General features: G+C 39.9%; 2 protein-coding genes across 2 annotated transcripts in view; one reads left to right on the forward strand and one right to left on the reverse strand.

Moving 5' to 3' along the window:
• Positions 1 to 2,046: 2,046 nt before the first annotated feature.
• ADPRH (ADP-ribosylarginine hydrolase) lies at positions 2,047 to 21,429 on the reverse strand. Its single transcript, XM_044666756.1, has 4 exons — positions 21,301 to 21,429; positions 10,378 to 10,726; positions 5,469 to 5,829; positions 2,047 to 3,213 (listed from the first exon to the last, which is right to left on the reverse strand). The coding sequence occupies exons 2-4, from the start codon at positions 10,688 to 10,690 to the stop codon at positions 2,802 to 2,804; spliced, it is 1,086 nt and encodes a 361-aa protein (XP_044522691.1). The 5' UTR covers positions 10,691 to 10,726; positions 21,301 to 21,429; the 3' UTR covers positions 2,047 to 2,801.
• A 64-nt stretch (positions 21,430 to 21,493) lies between these two features.
• Positions 21,494 to 25,969, forward strand: part of CD80 (CD80 molecule) — a 75,836-nt gene continuing 71,360 nt past the window's right edge. The window contains exon 1 of the mRNA XM_044669172.1: positions 21,494 to 21,646. Within this exon, the coding sequence (XP_044525107.1) occupies positions 21,494 to 21,646 (153 nt within the window). The remainder of the gene's footprint in view (positions 21,647 to 25,969) is intronic.

Below are 25,969 nucleotides of genomic sequence, written 5' to 3' on the forward strand. Positions count from 1 at the left end.
ATAGCTGGTTTCCCTTCCTGTCTTCTAGAGATAGTTTAATTCTGATTGAAGGTTTACAAGTCCTGGCTGAGCCAAGCACTGGAACAATATTTAGTTAGACAGGTTAATGTCTTTTTCTATCCTTTTGTATTTCTCTACTTTCACCTCTTTTATAAATAAAAAATTTATAATTTTCATATATGTAGCCAAACCATTAATTTTAACCCCTATATACCAACAAAAGGATCACTCCAAGTCTCACGAATTTACCAGATAAGAGCTTGGAGTGATATGGATAGCACAATGTAAAGGGGAAGTATAAAATGTCTAAATAGCAGTACTATAAACTACATGATTATAGTTCTGATGTGGTTTAAGTATCTCACTCCCAGTTGGTTATACCAGTAGTTGCAAGGGCAGCTATGTGGAACATTGGGTAGAGCACAGGAAGACTCATGTTCATGAGGTCAAATCTGACCTTGGACACTTCCTAGCCATGTGACCCTGAGCAAGTCACTTAACCCACCATTGCCTAGCCCTGACCACCCTTTTGTCTTGGAACCAATACTTAGTATTGATTTTAAGACAGAAGACAAGGGTTTAAAAAAAGTTACTAAATCAATCCTGTTCGGTATGTAGGCATAAATTACCTGGCTTATATCTTACTCAATGTGTACATTGTATGCTTTTTATGCTCTTTCTTTTTTGGAAAAACCCTAGATATGAGATGGGATTTATCCCTGCTGGTACTAGAGTAGGAGGTTCGATGAGCCAATGTGTGTAAGAAAAGGGAGCATTCTCTTATTAAAGCTCAGGTTCCCCAGGATTGAGCCCAATCAGAATCACAGACTTGGAGAGAAATCTGGTACAAATGGTGGGTACAAAACTCTATGATCCTGTCCTTCCAGGTTTTATCTGAAATCAGAACTATAAAGAGCATCTAGAACATATGGAGGCTTGTACTCAGTGATGGCAACCCACATGCTCTTGGACTTCAAAGAAATCAAGACACATCTTTGGAAATTTAAGACACAATAAAGGTCTCCTTTCTGGGTCTCTTTTCATTCCATAGTACTCTAAGGCTTCCTCAGAGAATCTTGTGGGAGGCAGATGTTCGAGTCTGCTCACATTAGTGAGATAGAAGTTAAGTAAAGGGAAGTGAGTAAAGCTGAGGGGAAGATGACATGAAGGTGGGGCCTATGAAAATCCCACAAGTCAAAATATTTTGTTATGAATGGCTACACAGAAAATGTCATTTTATTTCCTACTCTCTAGAACACACATAGCAATCACAGACTATAATCATGGTTCTACATATGCTTTGCTTTAAAACACATGAAGCAAGGGGCAGCTAAATGGCTCCATGGATTGAGAGCCAGGTCTAGATATTAGAGGTCCTGGATTCAAATCTGGACTCAGATACTTCCTCGCTGTGGGACCCTGAGTAATTCATTTAATCCCCACTGCCCAACTCTTGCCACTTTTCTCCCTAGTACACAGTATTAAGTCTAAGATGGAAGGTAAGGGTTTATTTTTTTTTAATGCATGAAGCAGCTTGAACAAGCACCCTTAAAGAAATTCCTCCATACTGCTAGACATTAAACTTCATGAGATCAGGGAAATCTGTTTCATCTGATTTTCTATTTCCCTGAGTGCCTGCACATGTATGCAAATATAGCTACAGAAGCAAAACAGCAGTAACATATCTCCTCCGTGGGCAAAAATAACTCTTACCAATCTCCCTTTTACTTTTACTTGTGAGTTAGTCATCTAATCAGCATGACCTCCCAGGACCAGTTGGGAGGATTTCATTTTTTATTTGTTTTTTGTTATTTTCCCCTATATTGAGAGTGTATTCCCTTGAGTAATAAAACAGTGTAGACATGCACCACATTTGCACATGATTAAATCAAATATGAGTGGACTCTCTGATCTTGTGCCCTTTCTTTTAAAAGACAGTTCCTTTTCTTGTCTTGGTAGATGTAACTGGAAAGCTGGAACATGCACCCTACTGTTAGGGGGCTGATGAAGGACCTAGAGGCCCTTTGAAACAAAGAAACTTTGATGTCCTCTGCCACTGTAAACATTTTTAATTGTGGTCTGCAACCAGGTGATAATCAATTTTAAAGCACAACACAGAGATACAGATTCCACCCTCCTGCCCCTGCCATTGGTATTGTTCAGCAGCTTCACTGGCCATTAAAACAAAATGATGGCCTCATCTGCCCTGTCCCCAGCTCCAAACACTTAATAGAGCCCTAAGTGAATAAATGGCTAAGGTCCCTTGCAATTCAAAATCCTGTGGTTATATATCCATATTTGAACTTTCCCCTTCTTTTTCCTCCCCCCCTCCCTCAAGTCCCTTACTCCTCTGTATCTTTCATTTAAGCTTGCAGTTGATAAAAGGTAAGACTTGCAAACAAGAGAAAACTAAGACCCTACCTACTGTCTCCACCTTCTCTCTTGAAACACTAGATCAGATTTCTTTTAGAATTCTTGCTATGTCACTCTTGAAGTTCAAGAGAATAATAGCTATATGGGTCCTGGTGTGGGTCTGCATATGGGCCAGAAAGTAAGATGGCCATGAAACAATCTTTCAAAGGTAACACAACTTAATGTTTTAAATTCTCTTGGCTACTTAGTTAAATCTCTTGGCTGTGGAAAAGGTGAAGTATGATTGTCAATCTGTCATTCAGTAAGTATTTAAGGGTCTCTGTGTGAAAGATACTGTACTGAGTGCTAAATTAGACAAAAAGGGGCTTATAATCAATCTCTCTCTCAACCAAGAGGTATAACCAATGAGGAAAAAACTGCCTTTCTTCCTAAAGGGTAATAACTGAACTTTCCTTTGACTGGAGAACATACAGAGCCCTGGCTGCTTTCTCCAATCTGTCTTTATATTCTAATCTTTCATAGTTGGAGGGACTAACCCCTTTAAATCCATGCATGACCCCCCACCAGCAGCTAGCAATGGCAGCTGTAGAGTCACTGTCCCCACCATGGAAAAAAGCCCAGTGGGCAAGTTCCTTCCAAGAGTCTCCTGCAGCAAGGATGGCATCATAGGCAATCATGGGGGCATCATGTCCACTAGAGCCTCCCCAGCCAGAATAACTCACTGACTTATAGAATTCATCTCTCTCTTTCACACCAAAGGACTCTGGAAAAGTAGGAGGTCCACCACTTGAAATCCCTCGAAGTATCAAGTACTTTTCCCATTGATCTTTGAAGTAGTCCCTGTAGCCAACAAATAAGGAAAAAAATCTGTAGTAAACTCTGAATCCCATAGTCAATGACCAATAATAAGAAGTCAGGGCAGATGCCTTACTAAAGAAATTTGCAAACTGATAGCATGCAGGAAAAAAAAATTATTCACATTTCTATGAGGCTTAAGTGGGATTTAGGAAGTACTTTCCTCACAACAATCCTGAGAGGTAGGTACTATAGAGCACATGACATTCCCCACTTTACAAAAGTGGAAAATAAGGTGAAGAGAAGATCAATGAATTGCCCATTGTCACAAGCAATATCAGAGTTGTGATCTAAACCCAAGAATCTGGGCTCCAAACAAAACACTCCAGATATATAGGTAGATAAATAGCTAGATAAGGATGGATAGATAGACATGATTAGACAGGCATATGACAGACAGATGTAGATAAGTAGATTGATGAATAGATAAGGATGGATAGAGATAGATAGAAAGATAGACAGAGATGGATAGACAGATCATAAATAGACAGAGAGACAGATAGAAATATAGATAGATAGATTTCGATAGATGACAGACAGGTGAGAGAAAGGTAGACAAAGAAGGATACAGATAAGAGAGATGTCTAGATGGATAATAGATAGCAATGATTAGATGGATAGATTAGATAGACACTATGATAGAGGAATGGAAAGACAGAGATGGATAGGCAGAGATGATAAATGATAGAATGATGGATATGGATAGACAAATGATAGAGAGACATAGATGGTTAGTTAGATGACAGAAAGATTATAAAAAATAGATGGATACAGATAAGAGACAGATGATAGACAGAAGATAGAGATGGATGGATGAGCGGATGATAGAGATAGACAAAGCTAGCTAGTTAGATAGATTACAGACAAGATAGAAGAAAACGGGCAAATAGGTATATATGACAGATAAATAAAGATGGGGAGAGAGAGAGAATTAGTGAGTGAGAGAAAGAGCGAGAGAAAGTGAGAGAGAGAGGTAGATAGATAATTAGCAAGAGACAGGTAGGTAGGTAGGTAGGTGTAAAGTATAAGAGAAAAATATTGGCTCTAGAGTAAGAGAATCTGGGTTCAAATTCCACCTCTGATCCTTACTCTCTGTGTGACTTTAACAAGCCACTTAATTTTTCTGGGAGTAAGTTTTCCCAAAGGTAAGATGAGGGGGTTGATCTAGAAGGCTCCATAAGTTTCTTCCAGCTCAAGATTTATGAGATATGTCTATACCTACAGACACAAATATCTATCCACTCAAAATCGGTTTTCTCTCAACTAAAGAAATTCAATTCGGCAAGCCCTGATTGAGTGCTTCCTGTAGGCCAAGCATTGAGCTATGATAACCTGTACATAAAGAAAAAAATTAAATATTCCCTGATCTCAAGGATCTTACAATCTCTTGAGGTGAATATGGGACAACATATAGAGATATAAATACAAATGAAATAGATACAAAGTAGATGACTATGAATAGCAAGATAGGAAATGAAACTCAGATCTTCATGGGAGATGTTGGGAGGGGAGGGGTGTTATATTAAGTTTCACCTTTTAAGGGGGAACACTAGACTCTCACATAACCACAACCAATGAGTGACTTCAGGAGAAATCTGCAGTGCCTTTCTTATTTTAAGAACAGCAATGTGGAGTGAACTCCAGAATACGAGGGAGAAAAGGAAGTTATATAGCTGCTTTCCAACTGGTTTCCTACATTGCAAAATTAGCAAGTGGAAAAAAGTCAGCTCTCAAGGACCGTCATGAAGTGTTGCAATTACATCAGCATCATGAATCAAGAGATGGAAAAAAGGATATCTTTGCATTTACGTGAACAAATACGTCATGAAAATCACCACAATGTGTGGATGCCACTCGTTAGCACATGGAAACTGGAAAACACAATGTTAGTTAACTAGGCAAATAATATGGGGGTTGGGGGGAGAAGGGGTAGGTAGGCTTAGACTGATCATTTGTATGTTCGCTTGAATCACCTTGGTTATCATTGGCTTACATAGACTTTGAAAGCAGGAACATTAAGGGTGAGATTCAAACCGAGATCCTCCCTCTAGAGCCAACTTTTCAGTAGCTTTTGCTGCAAGTAAACCTGAAAACCTGAGTGGGCTAAGAGGGGCCTGGCTCAGAGAGAAGATAAAGGTACCTACTCTGAGTCACTGGTTGGAAAACACTTTGCTAATTCCACCATATGACCAAGACATCCTGGAAACCATCAAATAGTACACATGTGCATACTGACTTACCAGTATTTGAGATTCTCCTCCACAAAATAGCCAGCTTGGACAATGTACTTTTTGGCTTTTGGTAGCACCTCCATCAATTCCTTTCCCCATTCCTGAGGTGGTTTGCCATTCACTGCATAAGCAGTAAAGAGAGCAGAGGCGACAGCCCCAAGGTAGCCAGTGGGATGGTGATGGGTCATGCGGCCGCTCTCGATGCTCACTTGGATCAGAGTGTCCTGTTGTCCAGAGTGCGGGAACCTTAGTCCAATGCACATGGCACGCATGGCAGCTCCACAGCCCCCTTCATGTTTGTTGAATGGAATCCTCCAACCGTTGGGCTTATCTGGCTCCAATATCAATGCATTGGACATACTGGCACCACCTGTAAAGGATTAGGGTAGGGAGCATATCAACACCAGCTGTGGGCTGAGGAAACCCAATTGGACTAATTTGTCTCTAGCCTCATGGGTGCCTATATAGTCAGGCTTAATTAACCTGGATGTGTTGTCTCCCTCTTTCCTGAGCCTGTTTCATGAGGACTGAAGGGGAAGAAAGTAGAAAAGTATGTGTTAAGTACTCTCTCCACTTACCCCCTAGCTGCCCATACCTCAGAGGTAGGTGTTATTACTATCCCCATTTTACAGTTGAGGAAATTGAGGAAGATGGTAATTGAGCAATTTGCCCAGTGTCACACAACTAATGTCTGAGGCTGGATTTGAGCTCAGGTCACTACCATGTCACCAGCTGCCTCTGCACAGTTGGAGTTAAGTTTCCTGGGGTCTCTTGGGTTCCTGCTCCTTATTTCTCATTTTTCATTTCCTATTAGACAATTCAGGGAATATCCTTATTTTGATGATCCTCACTACTCCATTTCCTCCCCTTACTTGTGATGGGGAAGCCTCCTATTACTGCCACACCAGCTCTTTGTCTAAAAGTTCTCTAGCTAGTTGAGGCTTGTGAGACTCTGGGCTTCTGATCAGAATCAGCATCCTTCAGCTGTATGCTACCTGTGGAACTACTGACAATGGAGGCTGAATACCTATGCTCTTCCCCATTGCCATTCTTTCAGAACTAATGTCCCCAAGTATCAGTGTCACTCTTCAAGAATAGCTCCCTTAGGGGCAGCTAGGTGGCTCAATAGATTGAGAGTCAGGTCTAGAGACAGGAGATCCTGGGTTCAAATTTGGCCTCATATACTTCCTAGCTGTGTGACCCTGGGCAAGTCACTTAACCTTCATTACCTAACCTTTACTGCTCTTCTGCCTTGGAAACATTTCCAAGGTAGAAGGAAAGAGTTTTTTGGGTTTTTTTTAAGCTCCCTTTTCTTTTTACATCACTTATAACATTGGAGACAAAAACAGCCTTCAAAGAAGTGGGATGAGGAAGAAGAAAGTGGAGGACTGAGGCTTATGAAACACCTTCAAGGAAAAGACAAAGCACACAGCAAAGTTTAAAGTTACCCAGTCCAACATATCATTCAACATCATTAGACAACAGATGAATTAATTTTCTAACAGAAGTTTTAGCAATTGTAGTTTCTAAGAGTCACAGAAAGACAACTAGGTCTAAGGAGCAGCAGACATTAAATAGAATGGACTCTAGTCCCAGAGAGGCAGCATCAATTAAAGGATGGGGCACTGGACTTGGGGTCAGGAAGCTTTGATTTCAAATCTCACCCATGACACTTACTACATGACCCTTGGAAAGTCATTTGCCCTCTTTGAGACTCAGCCTCCCTCTTGGTAAACCAAAGAGTTTTAACTTGATAGCAACAAAGTGGTGCAGCAGATAAATCATTGGGTCACTTAACCTCTGTATGCCTCAGTTTCTTCACCTTTGAAATGGGGATCATAATAGCACCTACTTCTCAGGATTGTTGTGAGGATCAAACCAGAGGATATTTGTAAAGTGCTTAGCACTATGTACCTGGCACATGTCATTACTGTTATTGTTTCAGTTGTGTCTGACTCTTCATGACTCCGTTTGGGATTTTCTTGGCAGAGATACTGGAATGGTTTGCCATTTCCTTCTTCGGGTCATTTTACATATATGGAAACTGAGGCAAACAGGGTGAAATGACTTACCCATAGTCATACAGCTAGAAAGTTTTTGAGGTCAAATTTGAACTCAGGTCTTTCTGACTCTATCCATGGTGCCACATTGTAGGCACCGTATAAATGCTATCTATGAAAATGGCTTCTAAAACTCTTTCTCTCTATGTATGATCCTATAATCTACCATGTAGTAATGCAAGCTATCATTACTATTTTTAATTTCATGGTAGTTTTTTATGTCAAAGTATTATTGATTTTATGTTCAAATGTGACATAAAAAGTAATCTTTTTCCCAAAGTCCCAGGACCAGTCAGTGTCAGATTTTGGATGTCAACTCAAGTCTTCCAACTCTAAAACCAATTTTTTCCTACTTTGGTCATGTTTTTCTCCTAGGGTCTATGCCCAAGATTGAAACCAGAACGTTTTGCATAATAATATGTGTATAATGTTATAATTATGGGAGGTCTCTTTATCTATTTGAGATAGTAGAATGATGTACAGAGAGAAATAAGATGACCCTTCTCCCTTATAACAGTTGCCCAGGCAGGATCCTTCAGGTCTAAGAAGTATATCCCTTCAGGACCCACCTGGGGTTAATTGATATGTTGATTTGGGCTCTTTAGCTAGGATAACGCCTTGTATTCTGACTTCGATTTCTCCCTTCCCAAAACAAGCTTTGAAACTGCTTTAGGAAGGTACTTTAAACTTTATATTAAACAAGAAGGATATGGGTAAAGGACTGTGGTATAGGAGACCCTATTCTAATGGTTACTAATGAAATCTCAACTGCTGGCAGATGAAGAATCAATGTAGCTTCCCTCTGGTTCAGCCTGGCCAGGACTAAACCAGAGTAGGTAAACTGCTGGGATATCTTTGACTTCTTCTTCAATAGATCTTCAGCCTTACAGTTGAGTTATGTCCACCCTTTCCACCCTCTTCTTCGTCTCCTGCCCACTTCCCGGATCCCTCCCGGGCCCTGGGAAACCTAGATATCTAGATGATGAAACTCCTAATATCTAGGGGCAGTAGACACCAAGGTGGTGGTCAGGTACAGGTTGGCATAGTATCTCAAGTACAGGAAGAGTTTGCAGAGAGATGTTTGCACCCTCTCACTCGAAGACCAGGATCCCCCGATCTCCAGCCTCAGCACAGGTCAAAGACCCAGAACTTCTGCTCAGAGTTCTCAACTGCCCCTCCTGCCTCTCGCATGACCTCCCTGGGAACATTCCATCCAACTGACTTATTTGTCAATCAAAGGTGAACTTCAAGCTCCCAGAGATTCAATATAACAATAATCCAGACCAAATTGCTTACTATCTCTGAGAGGGAGGAGGGAAGGACAGAGAGAGACAATTTGGATCTTGTAATTTCAGAAAGTATATGTTGAAAATTGTTATTACATGTAATTGGGAAAATAAAATATCTTTTAAAAAATGAAATAGAAAAAAAGAAGCTATTAAAAAAAAGATTGAAACCAGATACAGTTAATTTAGTGTAGACTTCAGAAATCTGAACATTGTCTTGTGGGGGTTCTTTCTTAATAGAGTCATGAGTTGTTTTTTTTTTAACTTAAAACTTTTTTTCAAACACATGTAGAAACAATTTTTGACAACTGTTTTCTGACATTTTGTGATTCAGATTCTCTCCCCCTCTCCCTGAAGCAGTAAATAGTCTGATATAAGTTACTTGTGGTGGTTTTTTCGTTTGTTTGTTTTGTTTTAACAAAGACTTGTACCAGTGCAGGTTGAAATAGGAAAGTTTATGTTTTCTCAAAGGAGTTATTTCAATTCAATAATAATCACCATAATAATAACAGCTAGGATTTATAGCTTTTAAGTGTGTGAAGCTTTTTGGGTATGTATCTCATCTAATCATTGACAAGTAGCACTATGCTAGGTATTAGGGATCGAAAGGTGAAAATATGTCTATAATCTAAGCAGGTAGGTGGGGATGGGTTGTCTATATAGGGAAGGCCTGTATATACAACTAGCTAAGATTTGTGAGATTGTACTAAAGGACAACGAAGAGGTTTAGGCAAAGTGCTGTGAGAAATGTTCATGAGAAAGATGCCTTTCACTCATGGAGATTGAAGGAAGGTTTCCTAGGAGAGGTGTAGCCTGAGCTGGGCCTTGAAGGAAAAGAGGGACTTTGACAAATAGAGATAAGGATGGGATGGGAGAAGTCCATTTTAGGCATAAGGAATACTCTAAATAAAGCTTCAAATGCCAAGTGGCCTACAGAAAATAAGAGGCAAAAAGAGACAAAATTTGTAAGAGGAGAGTCAACCAGTATCAGATTGTGAAGGGTCATAAATACAAGGACCAAAAGCCTATTCTTTGGTAGGCAGTAATTTCCCAATTACATGTAATAACAATTTTCAACATGCACTTTCCTGAAAGTTTCTGTAAAAAGGAAGGACAGATCAGAGTGGAAGGTGATTTGGGTGATGCATCAGAGAGGGAAGAGCTTGGAGGTAGGAAGATGAGTTATAAGACTATTATAAAAGGTGATACAAAAAAAAAAAAAAAACGGAAGGCCTGAACTATAGGTGCAGTGGGGCCAGAAAGGATCAATCTTAAATTTAGTGAGAAGGGCCCTTAGGGATGGATGATCAAGTCCATCCCCTTATTTTACAGAAGAAACTGATAGCACACAGAGATGAAAAACTTGCCCAGGGTCACACACAGCTAGTAAGTATCTGAAGTGAAATTTTACTCAGGAGCCTTCCTGACTCCCAAGTCCACATACTGTTACTGCTATTGGACTGGTAATAGTTGAAGGACCAGAAGAATTGCTTCATATCCCAATCTAATTCAACCAACATCTCTCTTCTACCTAAATATATTTAACTTCCCAGTCCCCAAAACAATGATTACCTGGAGCTCTGCCAGCCATGTCATCCATGCATGCTTTATAGTGTCTTGCTATCAGGGAATACACCCGAGTCAAGTCCACTTCTTTCCCAGCAGCTATGAGGGCTTCTGCCGTCGCCAGGTGCATCACTGTGTCATCACTGACTCTCCAGCCTTCAATGTTGATGGCATCCAATCCTCCCAGCTCAGCAAGCTGCTGGTGAATTTGCTCACCATTCAAAAGGAACTCCCATTTCCCATTAAAATATCCCAAGGAGTCACCTACTGCACTTAATACCATGGCAGCCACATATCTCTCTAGTAGTACTGTGGGCATGATGTATCCCAAAAGGTGTATCTTCTTTGGGAAAATCTGTACAATATATAAAGGAAAGGAATAGGCCATCTATGAGTCCAATTTAATCCTGTAAGAGGTCTAGTCTAGTTAAATAATATTCTCCTTTTACTATGTTGCACTTAGACCTTTGAAATATCCAATAGATCATAGTACCTATAAATAGCATATACTCAGAATTTCTGTATTCCTCAGATCTCATAAAGCATTTTGCTTCATTCCTCTCTAATTGACTTATACTTTGCATGTAATATTGCGTGTTACAGATATTGATGTTGTCTTATCCTAAACTTCTTTGAGGACAGATTCTGTTTCCTATCCCAAACTTATATTTTGATAGTTTCTCATGCAATATTCTGCATACAACATATGCAGAATGTATGTTTAGCTAAGACTGTGTCCACCTTTGGTTACTGAATCCCATCAAATAACCACACTGATTGTTCCAAACCCTTTTTTTCACTCCTCAAGCCTCTGATGCCATTACCCTCTTCACTAGGGGCATCAGGGTGGTGCAATGGCTGGAGTGCCAGACCTGGAGTCAGGAAGGCTTATCTTCCTGAGTTCAAATCTGGCCTCAGACATCTTGTAGCAGTGTAACTTTGGACAAGTCACTTGATCCTGTTTGTCTCAGTTGTTCATCTATAAAATGGTCTAGAGAAGGAAATGGCATACCGATCCAATATCTTTGCCAAGAAAACTCCAAAAGGGGATCACAAAGAGTCAGACACCACTGAGCAACAACAATCCCCCAAGGCTCTGTCATGGTTTCACTTCTCTTTTTTTTTTCTATATACTAATTCACTCAATGATTTCATCAGCTCCTGTGGATTCAATTTTCTTTTCTTATGCAAATGATTTCCAGGTACACACACACACACACACACACACACACACACACACACACACACACTCCTTCCTTCCTCTGCTCTACCTACAGACCTCCCTAGCTTCCTTTAAGTTCCAACTGAAATCACATCTTTTATAGGAAGCCTTTCCCAAACTGCCTCCCTGCCTGTCTTTAAAAAATACCAACAACCATACCTTCTGACTAAGAATCAATATTATGGGGGGGCAGCTGGGTAGCTCAGTGGATTGAGAGCCAGGCCTAGAGATGGGAGGTCCTAGGTTCAAATCTGGCGTCAGGCACTTCCCAGCTGTGTGACCCTGGGCAAGTCACTTGACCCCTATTGCCTAGCCCTTACCACTCTTCCACCTTGGAGCCAATACACAGTATTGACTCCAAGACGGAAGGTAAGGGTTTAAAAAAAAAGAATCAATATTATGTATTGATTCCAAAGCAGAAGAGCAGTAAGGGTTAGGCAGGGGTGGTTAAGTGAATTGTCCAAGGTCATCAGCTAGGAAGTCAGTCTGAGGTCATATTTGAACCCAGAACCTCCTGCCTCTATGTCTGGTTCTTGTTGTAGGGAAATTGAAGGATTTAGCTTAGTTAATAGCAGATTTTTTTCCAGGCAAAGCTGGCAGGAGCTAAAGATTCCAAGCCTGGAATGCTGTCAGAGGGAACTTTCACAGTGACTCTGTAATGGCAGTTGGCTTTTGGGGGATTTAACTGACTTAAGAGCCTGTAGAATTGGGGTATCTCTGTGCCTTGGGAAGTATCTACAAGATCATCTAGCAAGTCCAAGAAGTTCAGGTTGAGATTGGAGTATTATCTTGTATGGTGGACATACAGATATATCCTTCTCCCTGACTTTTCCCAGTGGATTTTACCTTGCTGTTTACCTGTGTTCCTGGGACAAGCTGATACATCTGAGAAGCAGCCAAAGGACATCTTAGTGAGAAACCCTTTTCCCTTTAACCAGGCTGTCTGCTGTAGGTTTAGAGATAGAATAGCTATTTCCAACCTTCCTGTCCCTGTTTTGCCAACAGTCTTTAGTGGCAGAAATTTCCTCTTATCTCCACTTCCTGTCCCTGTTCCTTTATTAAACCCAGTTTACAACACCTCCTTGGTCTTTATTCCTTTCCCAGATATTTGGCTGATACACTGTACCCACTGAGTTCTTTTCCCTGGCGATTCTTAGTTGTATTCTGTTATATATTATCCGCAGCTAGAAGGTTTCTTTTGAGGTTATTCGGTTACTCTGTCTGATCCCTATAGTAAGTTAAAACATCTAACTGACTACCCTCTTTCCCCATTGTTGTGAGGGACTCTTTTAACCCCTTCCCCAAAATTGAATAACCACCCATAAACATCCTTATTATCATTTTACTTATTTCACTCTCTAAGCCACCTAGCTGCCCTCCCCCAAACCCTTTTAATTCTAGCATATTCCTCCTGTTAATTATTTTCTATTTATACTATATATAGCTTGCTTTATATATATTTGTTTGTATGTTGTCTCTCTCATTAGATTATAAGCTCCTTGAGGGCAGGGACTGTCTTTTGCCTCTTTTTGTATTCCCATTGCTTGGCACAGTGCCTGATAAATAGTAGACACAATAAATTTATTTAAATATAATTTATTTAAATATGTATGAATGTACATACACACACACACACACAAATATCACCTGAGTTCCAGACAAATCACCAAATACCTGTTAGACATTTTGAACTAGATGTCAACTAGATATCTCAAATTCATTATTTTCAAAACAGAACTAATCTTTCCTACTAGAGCCAGCTGGCTTCTGAATTTCCCTATTACAGTTGAGAATATCCCATCCTTCCAGTCACCTGGTTTATAACCTCAATGTCATTCTTGATTCCTCTCTGTCTCCCTCTCCCTCCATCTCTCTGTTTCTGTCTCTCTCTCTCTCTCAACACTACATATTTAACTTCCAAATCATAGAATTTCTTTCTCTGCAATATCTCTTGCATACTTCCTTTTTTCTCCACTTACACAGCTATCAGCTTAGTTCAATTCAATAAACTTTTATTAAGCACCTACTATTTGCCAGCCATTGTGTTCACTGAATTTAGTCCTTTGTTCTTTCTCATGCAAACTACTACAATGGAAATCTTAGTTTCTGTTTTTACTCTCTCCTGGGACTTTGTCCCTCTCATCTCTATTGCTTAGAATCCCTTTCCAGTCTTACTTCACAAGCCACCTTATTCATGTAGGAAACCTTTCCCAGTCCTCAAAATATATAGTGCCTTCCCCTCTGATGTTATCTTACATTGACTTTATATATTATGTACTTGCCTTTTGATGTCCATGTTATCTACCCTCATTAATTACATTTATTAATTACATTACATGAATGATCCCTGTTAATTAGCATTTTCTATGTGCCAGGCATTGTGCTAATTACTTTACAACTGTTGTCCTATAAAAGTGGAATTATAAGGGGTCAACATCAGAACTCCAAGAAGCAGTCAAAAGACATTTGCCTTCACATGAGAAGAGACCCCAGATATCATGGTGGCGTATCCTGCAGGGATTCTCAGAATCTGCTTCCATTTTTTGCCAGATTCTAAAGCGAGACCTTGAATCCATCCAGTTTAAAGAGAGCCAGCTAGTGCACTACATGGATGACATTTTGCTAATGTCACCAAACAGGAGAGTGTGTCAGAGAGATAGTAAAATCCTTTTGCAAGAACTGTGCAAAAGCTGGCACAAGGTATCAAAAGCAAAACTACAGTGAGTCATGCCAAGAGATGGAGAAGATTCACAGGCACAGCTGTAGTGACACAGACAACGACACTTTGGTATGCAGACCTACCAAAGACAATGAGTGCACAAGGGGCAAAAATCTTGAGCCTCACCAGAGCTCTCCAGATAGGCAAAGACAAGAGAATAAATGTATACATAGATTACAAGTATGTATTCAATGTGATACATGCTACAGGTCAAATCTGGAAATACAGGGGCTTCATAACATCTCGTGGAAAACAAATTGCTTATGGAGACATCATTATGCAATTGCTGGAAGCAGTCCATTTGCCCAGAGAAGTTTCAGTAATGCATTGCAGGAGTCACAGGCAAGGAGTAGATAGTATAGGGAACCACAGAGCCGACATTACAGCCAAATATGGAACTAGATTTGGACCCATCCATGTCTTAAACTTCTTGGTGGATGAAGCAGATTTAAAACAAGCCTATACCCCAAGGGAAGTGGAGGACTAGAAAAAAACATCTAGGGTCCAAACTAGTGAGAGGAATATGTTTCTCAGCTTTAGGCAAACCCATCTTGCCAGAAGTACTATACTATCCACTGTGCAATGCCATTCATGAGAAAGGAAACTATGGAACTCAAGCCATAATTGACAGTGTACAACATTTCTGGACAATGAAAGGCATCTCAACCAATGCCATTAGAGTGCATCAAAAATGTAGACCTCCTTGCAGTTTAATCAGGGTATGACCAGGGTTAAAGGTCTCAGAGGCAGGTCATTGGCTCATACCCCATTTGAATGTTTGCAGATCGATTACATATCCATACTGAACAACAGAGTATTCAAATATGCACTTGACATCATTGATCGTCTGATGAGGTGGCAGGAGGCATTTCTGGCTAAGAAAAATAATGATGCCTTTGTGATAAAAACCCTTTTAAAAGAGATCATCCCAAGATTTTCCATCCCATCCAAAACTGACTAGGACAGAGGATCTCACATCACAAATGCCTTATTATAAGAAGTCTATAAAACTTTGAGAATGAAAGGGATTTATCACAGTGTATATAACCCAGAAAGTTTGGGACAGGTAGAGAGATTTAACAGACAGATAAAGACACTCAATGGAAAAGTCTATTCAGAAAGTCATCTAAAATGGAGAGATGCTTTACCAATAGTGTTATTTTATTTGAGAAGCCAACCTAGTGGGGACACACATCTATTCCCCACTTGAACTTCTGTATGGACATCCACTATGGCATGGGATACCTCAAAAAACAGCTTACCTATCCATGCTAGGAGCTGAATGCAAACTGTATGAACATATAAAGACTCTACAAGAAAGACTCAAAGAACTACATGAACTAGGCTTGATACACCAAAGAATTCCACTAGATTTTGACCTGCACAACTTAAAACAGGAGATATGGTGTATATAAGAAATTTTACCAGGAACTCCCTAGTAGACCCCAAATGGTTAGGGCCTTATAAAATTTTATTGACAACTCCTACAAGTGTGAAGGTGCAAAAAAGAGATTCTTGGTTACAGTAAAGGGAAATACAAATGAAGAACACCCTATAACACAAACAGAATTACATCAACATATTGCTGAAACAGAAGATGCTGAAGATTAAAATACAAAAATCATTTGCAAAATTCAAAATCAGTAAAATACACAAAATAATTATGCAACACAATTATAATAACACAACCACAACAGATCCAGTACTAGAAGATGAAATTTGGCTGGCAACGAGTAAGACAACTGGCAAGTATGATGAAGGTCCAAAGAAAAGAAAATTAACAAGCTGCAAGGACCATCAGCAGAAGCATTACAAGGAAAAGGACAATGAAAAGAACTGTGAACTTTATAATGAACATTGCAGGAAGAGGACAAAGGAAATGAGTTATGTAAGACTATTGCATTGGTAACATTCAACCCTACACAATGTACAAGAAAAGAAGAGAGACACTACAGACCACATGGTAGACAAAGGACACCTATCAACAGAGGTAAGTATTAAGCATGCATAAGTACACAAAAGGCACAACACAATACACAAAACTGATATGGACCTCATGTAAATAAATGAGTGTCTGAAGAACATGTAAATACATCATGTATATACTTGCGCATATTGTACATAGTTAGAGTCCCATCTGATCTTAACCATATCCGGAGATCACATGATTTCCTGATTTGGCTAACATCACTATGGAAGACTTCATGCTAGTAAAAATGTATCATAATGTAAATATTGTACAGAATGTAAATGATGTAACATAGGAATGTATATAATCATTACTAACTTGTACAAGATAGGCTAAGAATACTAACAAATTAGAACACAGGGACAATCAGAGTAGGGAAGTTAGGAAATGTTCTAGATCCAGAATAGGGAAAGCGGTAAGAATAAATAACATAAGCAAAATAAAGATAAGTAGAAAACTAACACACTAATATAGAATAACCTTAAATAACATCTTAGATAAGAGAGTATAATTGCTTAAGAGAATAACTCCTATTTTAGAACTATAAGAAAGTTATGTAGCATTGCTTTTGGTTAATGAAGTATGTTAAGACATTTTTTGTGACATGGCAAAGTTAGACATAGTTTGGGTGAAATTTTCATTATTGCATAATTGTTTCAACATACTACGACAAATTGTTAAACCTGGATGAATTGCAAAACCTCATCCCTACCCCCAAAACTTTCCTATTCTCATCTTAGCTCATAGCTAGACAGGATGAGGTAGAATAAGGCATAGTTAAGTGTTTTTTATGTTGGGGGGGAGGGACCATAAAGATAAGGAATTTAGTGTAAAATCCTACAAAACAAAAACCAGGATAATTGTAAAAGTGGAATTATAGGGGGGTTACAGTGGAACCCCCAATGGTTGGAGACCATTGGAACCAAGAGGATAAAAGGGGGGAACCCTCCAAGCAAGGGAGTGGGTTTGGGGAGTTATAAAGGAGGAGGTGAAAGCCTGCAGCTCCTGGTTCAAGCCTACTCAAAATCCTTCTTGTCCCTGAACGAACAGTTCCTGCAGCCATCTTTGGTTCCTACCAAGTCTGACCCTGCTCTACTACACTACAGCTGAGAGATTCAGACTCTTTTGAGAGCCTGTCTTTCTACAACTGATTACCATCATCTATCCACTACAATAATCCCTCTAGTGATTAATAATTTGCCTTAAGTTAGTTAGGAACAAAGGTTTTAGTGAGGAAGGGAGAGTGAACTCAGTTTGGGCTCCAGCCTGGTTGGGCCGTGGACTCTTAGGTCTCAAAGAAGAAAGAACTAGCCATTTTTGTTCACCCTCTTTCCTCAACCCTGTGACCTTCCCTCTTAATAATCCTGTTATTAAAAGACATATTACAAAGTCAGATAGTGGTTTTGGTCCATCTAGTAAAGTTATCAAAGAGTGAATAAGCCTGCTGCTTACCTGTGGATGTCTCACCATTTTCCAACTGAATTTCAGTTGAAACAGGGAGGTGCCCGTGTAGGGGAGGTTTATCTGGCCAACTCTGGCTGGGAACATCACAGACTAATAAAAGATACCTCCATCAACAGGGAAAGACATCCTCTTTCCAATACAGGGTGGCAGGAGTGAATCAAATCACTCCATCTAGAGAAGCCATCAATGGTTAACCCCCAAAGTAATCAGAGAGTTCCTGTAGTGACTTTGGAGAGGGATTCCATTTTGACCTTCCTCTCTCACCCATCCCCCAACTGAAGGAACTTTCTTTTTACAGTCCCAATTAGTCCTCAGAACATCACTGGGAAGTAGGTGTTATTATCATTCTCAAGGTACAATTGAGGACACTGAGCAAATAGGATAAGTAACTTGTCCAAAGACAAGTGTGAATTCAGTAACAAGTAAATTTGAAGTCGGGATTTTCTGACTTCAGGCCTGGTATTCTATCTTCCATGTCACTTGGTTGTTTAAGTTATATTAAAATGTAAACTTCTTTGGACATGGCTAAGGGAGGAATTTGTTTTACTGGTCTAGAAGTATTGCAGGGATTTTGTTGGTCTTTTTGTTTGTTTGTTTGTTTTTTCTAGTAGGGGCAGAAAAGGAAAATCAATTTTTATTCATTAAAAAAACCTTTTTTTTATTTTTTGAAGGAATATAATCTCCTTGAACATAGCACTGTTTTGCTTTGTTTTGAATCCTTACCTTCTGTCTTAGAAAGAATACTAATATTGGTTCTAAGACAGAAGAGTGGTAGGCAATTGGGGTTAAGTGACTTGCCCAGGATAACACAACCAGGAAGTATTTTAGGTTAGATTTGAACCCAGGACCCTCCATCTCCAGGCCTGACTATCCATTGAACCACCTAGCTGCCCCTGGAAAGCCTGTTTTTGCTCTTTCTTTGTACTGTTGGCACTTGGCACAATGTCTGGCAATAATAAGCCCTTAAATATGCTTCTTGACCGTTGGATCTGCAGTGAGCGGTCCTCAGTTCAAATCCTACCTCAACCAATCATTCTTCATGTGACCTTGGACAAGTCTTAATCTCTCTGGTTTTAATTTTCCACAATGATAAAACAAGGGGATTGGATTAGATGACCCCAATACCCCTTCCAACTCTTAATCTATATTCTTATGACTATCAAACTAGTGGTCTTTCTACCCTAAATATTCTAACTTCTTGGTGAATCCCTCTAGAGATTAGGTGGGGTTTTGCTTTCTCAGGGCTTTCCTTTGGGAATTTTCAGAGTCAGTAACCCAACTTTCCCAGTGTGGTTTTTCTTTCACAATTATTGGTCATTTTACCATTAGCATCAACAAATATTTAAGATGGTCTTTGTCACACTTTTAATAACAATCATAAAAATGATATGTTGTTTCTATAGTCCTTCAGGGTAACTAGATGGTGGTGGATAGACTGCCAAACCTGAAGTCAGGAAAATTCATCTTCCTGAGTTCAAATCTGACTTCACACTAGCTGTGTGACCCCACACAAGTCACTTAATCCTATTTGCCTCGATTTCCTCATCTATAAAATGAACTAGAGAAGGAAATGGCAAACCATTCCAGTGTGACAAAATTAATATAGGAGGGTATATTTAAAGATATTAGGTTTTTATTAACAGTCATATTGATAATTAAAAAGAACCACATGCCTGCTAAGATCTAATTCAAATGCCCACCATACCTTCTCCCTCCTGGCTGCTTCATAGGAAAGAGCACGTACCAATCAAGTTCTCTCTATTTAAGCTTCTCTTCAAGTTGGCTCACATCACCATGTAAGAAGGAAGCCCATTGAATCATGGGAAATGTAGTTTGAAATGAGATCCAAATGTCTACAGGAAGTTTAGACCAGAGACTTCAAAATAAGTTCGAGGGTCCCCAAATTTCCAATATCACACCAGTATCTTTGCCAAGAAAACCCCAAATGGGGTCACAGAGAGTTGGACACAACTGAAACAACTGAACATTGCCTTTCAAGGTCTGCAAAGAGTAAATTTGTTATTTATTATTACAATTACCTCATTTTTAACCTGACAACAACTCTGTGAAAAATGTCCCATAGGTATTATACCTATTTTAGAGATGTGCAAATTGAGACTTAGAGAAGAGAAGAAACTTTGCTCAGATGTGATCACATGGTCAGTGTCAGAGACAGGATATAGACACCCAAGTCTTCCTTGGCATCATCTCCAGGGCCTTAGCCTTTACACTGTGTTGCTACCATTTACAAATAGATTTAACATGATAAAGCACTTCATACATTCCTTCTTTAATCTTTATAACAACTCAAAGAAGTCACATGAACACAGATTTAGAGCTGGGAGGATTGTGAAGGGTCATCTAATATAATCCATGAATAGCTAGAACATTTGAGTCAGGAAATCCTGAGTTCAAATTCAACCTCACACTAAGGGTATGATCCTGGGTAAGTCACTTATCCAAAATAGGGACGATCATAGCACTTATTTCACAAGTTTGAGACAGATTGAAGACAAAAGGAAAAGGGACAGTAGAGGATGCAATGTATGGATAACTGTTATAGAAGCAATGGGCATGAGTTTAGACGTCTGGAGATAGTGGTGCAGAAGGGCATGGAGTCACAAAGAATTGGGCACAATTGAACAACAACAATATTTCATGGGGTTGCTCTGAGTGCCAAATTACATATTTGTAAAATGCTTTGCAAGCCTTAAAGTGCTATATAAATACCAGCTGTCATTATTATTATTTCAGATGAGGAAACTAAGGCCTCCAGAGGTCATAGGATCAAAGACAGAGAGCTGGTATTACCACCCACTCACTTTATAGATAAGGCAACTGAGACCCAGGAAGATTAAATGATTGCCCATTGTCACATAAACAGTAAGTCATAAGCCAGCATTTGAACTCAAATCTAAGACTTAGCTCTCTCTCCATCCTCAAGTAAGTAGGGAGCCATTATCTCCATTTTATAGAGAAGACAACTGAGTTTCAAGACATTAAATGACTTGCTAGCAATCGTACAACTAAATAAGTCTCAGAACCTGTCTTTGAACCAAAACCTTTCCTGATCCCACAGTGCAATTTCTTGGTGCTTCTTCTAACCCATAACCTACAAAGAGATCCTCCGGAGGTAGGGTATGCTTTGGAAATAAACCGGCGGAGTGAGGACCCCTTCACTTTCACAGCTACAGAATCGGATGCTCTAAAATAAGCCCCAGACAGTGGTTTCCTGACAATCCGGGGTTTCGTAGGCAGAGAAACAAAACAGCAAGGCGAGCTGCCCGTCACTAGCCTCTTCAAGGGCTTTGGACGCAATTATCAGGAAATCCTAGCTCGACTCTGTGGTTCCAGAGCAGGCGATGCTCAGAGTCCTTCTCCAAACACAAGGAACAGAAACTATTTTGCCTTATGATCCGGGCACTCAGCACCCACACAGCTAATTGCGTAGCCCTAGGGATCCCTGGGAAAATCCCCGTGTTCTCGTGCCCCACATTTGTGCCAAGGAGACCGCGGGGAGACAAAGTCCCCTTCCCCATTTCCCCACCAAAATACCTTCACTTCGCAAGCCGGGCGGGGAATGGGGGTCAGAAAGAGAAAGCACTCTTGGCCTGGACCTCGGCCTTGGCCTTGGATCGGGCACAGCCTTAGCCAGGACGGCCAATCGGGTGAAGTTCAAGGCGCCTGCTCTAGACTTGCTCGGAATCTGACCATGAAGAACCGGGCAAAGGGGAGGGTTATTGCCAGGATGGCCGCGCCCTTGGAGGTTGCAGAAGGGCGCGAGCAGGGGCGGGCCAGCGGAGCCCCAGAACACTTCGCTTTCTGGATCTTCTTCCACCAAACCGCTGAGTACGAACTTTGTCCTCCCCGTTGCGCCTCTCCAGAGAGGGCTGAGGAGTGTGTAAAAAAATGGTCGGAGGACCCCAGAATGTCACAAAGTGGAATCTTATTTTACAGATGAGAAAACTGAGCCCGAGGCAGGGAGGCGGGACTTCACCCAAAAGTCAGGCAGAAACAAGAAGAAAGGGAAGATCCCCTGAAGGGCTTAGGATGACCTGCAAGGCACAACCTTTCAGAAGGGATCGTGGGGAACCTTTGAGCTGTCCGAGTTTAACGCAGCTCATATTTCCTTTAAGAAAACAGATGTCACATTTTTAATTGATGGGTTTTGCTCTTACATCAATTCATTTCCCATTAGGACCTTCCTCCACCCCTATTCAGAACCCATCCCTTATTTAAAAAAAAAAAAAAGCGAGGTGTTGTTTTCTTTTCATTTTGTATTTTTTCCTTTTCTTTGTAAAGTTTATTTTTATGGCTATATTTGTTTTTACGTCACTTTCGTTCCCAAATAGAAAGAAAGAAAGAAAGAAAGAAAGAAAGAAAGAAAGAAAGAAAGAGGGGGGGAAGGGAGGGAGAGAGAGAGAGAGAGAGAGAGAGAGAGAGAGAGAGAACAAGAATATATTACTCTGGCCTGGTTCAAACCAGGCAGATTTTCAGAGGTCCCAGCAACAGGAGGGGCATAGAGGTTAATTAAACAAAGCTTCTAGCCATGAGGCCTCCTCCAAGATGAGAGGCCTCTCCAGAGGCTAGTGCCTCCAGAAAGCCAAGGAAAGGGAGTCAGCCTTTTCACTCACCCATGTGGGAGTCCAAAGAGAAGCAAGTCTGAGGTCTCAAGCCTGAGCTCCTCCAAGGCCAAGTTCAAAGGGGAAAAAAAACACTCACAGGAAGTTACCATCATATTTAAAGACAGGTCTTTACGTCACTTCCTGTGTCTTCCTTCTACTTTTATGTGGACNGAAAAAAGGAAGGAAGGAAGGAAGGAAGGAAGGAAGGAAGGAAGGAAGGAAGGAAGGAAGGAAGGAAGGAAGGAAGGAAGGAAGGAAGGAAGAAAGAGGAGGGGGAAAAAACATCAAGAAAACCAAAAGCCCAACAATCAGGTCTGATAGAATAAACAATATCCTACCCATAATCTCCCTACTATTACAAAGAAGGAAATGAGTTGTGTTCTCTCAACTCTTCATTGAGGCAAGCCTCATCATGATAATGACACAGCATTTAGTTTGGTCTGATTTTATTGTTCTTCTAGTTATGTTGTTGTAGGCACTCCAAATATTGTTTTTCCTGACTTTCTGTTTATTTAATGCGGTATCATTTTATATGTTTTCCCAACAGTCTCTAAATTCTTCATATTCATCATTTCTTACAGAACAGAAATATTCCATTACATTCATGTGCCACAATTTGTTTAATCATTTCCCAGTGGTAGGCACCTACTTTGTTTCCACTTCTTTGCTATTAAAAAAAAAAAAAAAAAAAAAGACTGCTATGAATATTTCAGATTATATGGGCTCTTTCTGTCTTTGAACTCCTTATAGTATATGATTGGAATGGCTCTCAGGGACAATGGGTTTGAATTCACTATAGAGACAGAGATGGATAGATGATAGATGCATAGATCAATGATAAAAAGATAGGCATACAGAGACAGACAAAGATATGGATAAAGAAAGACAGAGACAGAAACAAAGTGAAATTCCAAAATGCTTTCTACAAAGGTTAAACCAGTCCAGAAGTCCATCAACAGTGTAAAAGTGTGTCAGTTTCCCCCACTCTCTAAATAGCCAAAGCTGATTATTTATTTTTGGTCATATTTATCAGTTTGAAACTCATATTTTTAAATCTTAAAAAACTTTTGCACAATGGTCCTTTGGATACATAAGATATAATTATTCCCATTTTAAAGATGAAAAAATGAGGCTCCTAGAAGTCATATGAATTGTCCATTGTCATTGAGCTAGGAAATGCCAAATGCCAAAGTGTTCAAATTTAGGTCTTCTGATTTTCTTCAGCATCCAATACCACAAATAAAACAGACAGATATGTAGAGATAAAAAAAAAATGGGCCTGGGATAGGGACTTTCTGGATTCCTGATTCTACACTATAGTAACCTCAGTTTACCTCTTTTTTCAAACATTAAATTATTAGCCTCATGAGTTCCACTTAGCATGCTTTTGGGCCACTCCCTGTTCAGATCCATTGAGATATTATTAACTTTTATATTCATCTAATTAAATCCATTGTGATTAAGAAGGGAAATCTGGGGCAAGTTCATCATGTCATCTTTCAGGTGTAAGGGACAACAAAGCAACCACTGAAAGTGATTTTCCCCACGTTCTCTTTCAGTGTCTTTCTGAATTAGTTATGGCCCATCTTTTCCCTAAGCTAACTGAAATTTCTGAATTTTCCAGATATCGAGACATTATTATTTGGTGCCAAGAAGTTTTCCCCCAAATACTCAGAACTCTATAGGAACTTTTCTGGAATTTATAGGAAGACAGGCCCTTAGTCATTTTTCAATATATATCATGCATGTCAGTGTATGCTGCAACATGCTTGTCATCTCCCTCCCCATCCCCTCATAGCACAGTCCAGTAGCCTTTCCACTTATACCATCTTTGCCCAATTAAAAGATAATACATCTTAAATGGCCGAATGTTGAAGTCAGAAGGAAACTTAGGGATCATCAAACACAGTGATGGCAAACCTATGGCATTAGTGCCAAAGATGGCATGCAGTGGGCTCTCTGTGGGCACATGACCACCCTCCTCTTCACCTCCCCCACCAGAGCTTGTGTCTAGAAAGGCAGAGAGACTCAAAGGGAGCTGCTCCCCTCCCCTTCTCAACAGCACCTGATGACATTTTTAAATCACCCACCCATCTGCCTAGCAGCCCAGTGGGAGTGCTTTCTCCCTCCACTGTGTGGAGTGGGGGGCGTGTGGGGTGGTGTCAGGGAGTACCAAGCACTTGATGGAGGGAGGGGCACGGCACTCCATCTGGGGGGAGGCAGGTCCAGTACTCTGTCCCTAAAGGTTCCCCATCCCTGATCTAACACAGTCCCTTGCACAAAATAAATAAGAGCCTGAGGCTCAGAGAGATAAAGTCAATTATTTTTGTCCAAGATCACATAGTCTAGTCAGCTCTTGTCTAGGTTGGGACTAGAATACAGTCCTTCTGACCCACAGTTTTTGTTCTTTCTAGTAATTTAATAGAGTAAAATTACTTTATGTTGCTCCCTAACACCTTCTTTCCACACCTGGTAAGGCATACAGCCAAACAATGTGCTAGAACCAGCTTCACCAGCTTTTGAGAGCCTAGTGTTACATTTTCTCAGCAAATGGTGTTAAGTAGGGCTAAATTTATTGTTTTGTTTATTGTCTAGACTTAAAGTGATGGAGGAAATATTAATAACATTAATTAAATTCAGTTTTAATATACTTTGAGGATGTTTGGATTTTCTGTGTTCTTAATATATCTCTAAAAGTATATTGTGCATACTTTTTTTTTTTCTGGAAAGCCAATAAATATTTAGCAGCACATTGCCACCTCAAAAAGCAATGTGGTACAGTGGAAAGAGTCTGTTATTTGGAATCAAAGAATCTAACATTACCTTGGTGACCTTGGCCACATCACTTCATTTTCCTGGTCTTGTTTCCATGCCTATAAAACGAATGACTTGGACAGATAACCTCTAAGGCCCCTTTCAGCTCTAAATCTTTGATCCTCTTGGTCAAAAGTTGGCAAAGGAGAGTGAGGAAATTACAACAAAAGCACGTAAGTTCACCTTTGCACTGGTTAGAAAATAATGTATGATGTCGCACCCTAGAGAATAGACTACATTAAGGTCCAACCAACCCTTGGAACAAGGGAATTCTTTCTATTTAGTCTCTCATCTCAAAACAAAATTTTTCTTTTTTACTTTCTTTTTAAAAATTTTAATGGTTTTAAAAATATATTTATTTTTGTTGCATTTTTGTCCCAAGCCATTTCCCTCTCTCTCTTTCCCAACCCAATGCTAGAGAAGGGCAACTTAAAAAAAATTTATTTGTTTGTTACATTAAAGTTACCAGGTATCTCCTCTCTCCATACTAGAGAAGGCATCATTTGATATATGTATGGCTATATATATATATATAAAAAATCATGTCTTTTTTTGTTTTTATGTATCAGTTCTTCCTCTGGGGGTGGGCAGACAGAATTTATTTTGCTATATATAATGTTCTCTTGGTTCTGCTCATTTCGCTCTTCAAAATTCCATGCAGATCTTTCCATGATCTTAAGAAAATTAACTTGCTGATCATTTTTAAAAGCACAATAGTATTTCATCACAAATATATGCCACAACTAATTTAGTCATTCCCCAATTGATGGAATCCCCTTAATAAT

This window comes from Gracilinanus agilis, chromosome 3 (assembly GCF_016433145.1).
Source record: "Gracilinanus agilis isolate LMUSP501 chromosome 3, AgileGrace, whole genome shotgun sequence".
In the NCBI taxonomy this organism is placed as follows: domain Eukaryota; kingdom Metazoa; phylum Chordata; class Mammalia; order Didelphimorphia; family Didelphidae; genus Gracilinanus; species Gracilinanus agilis.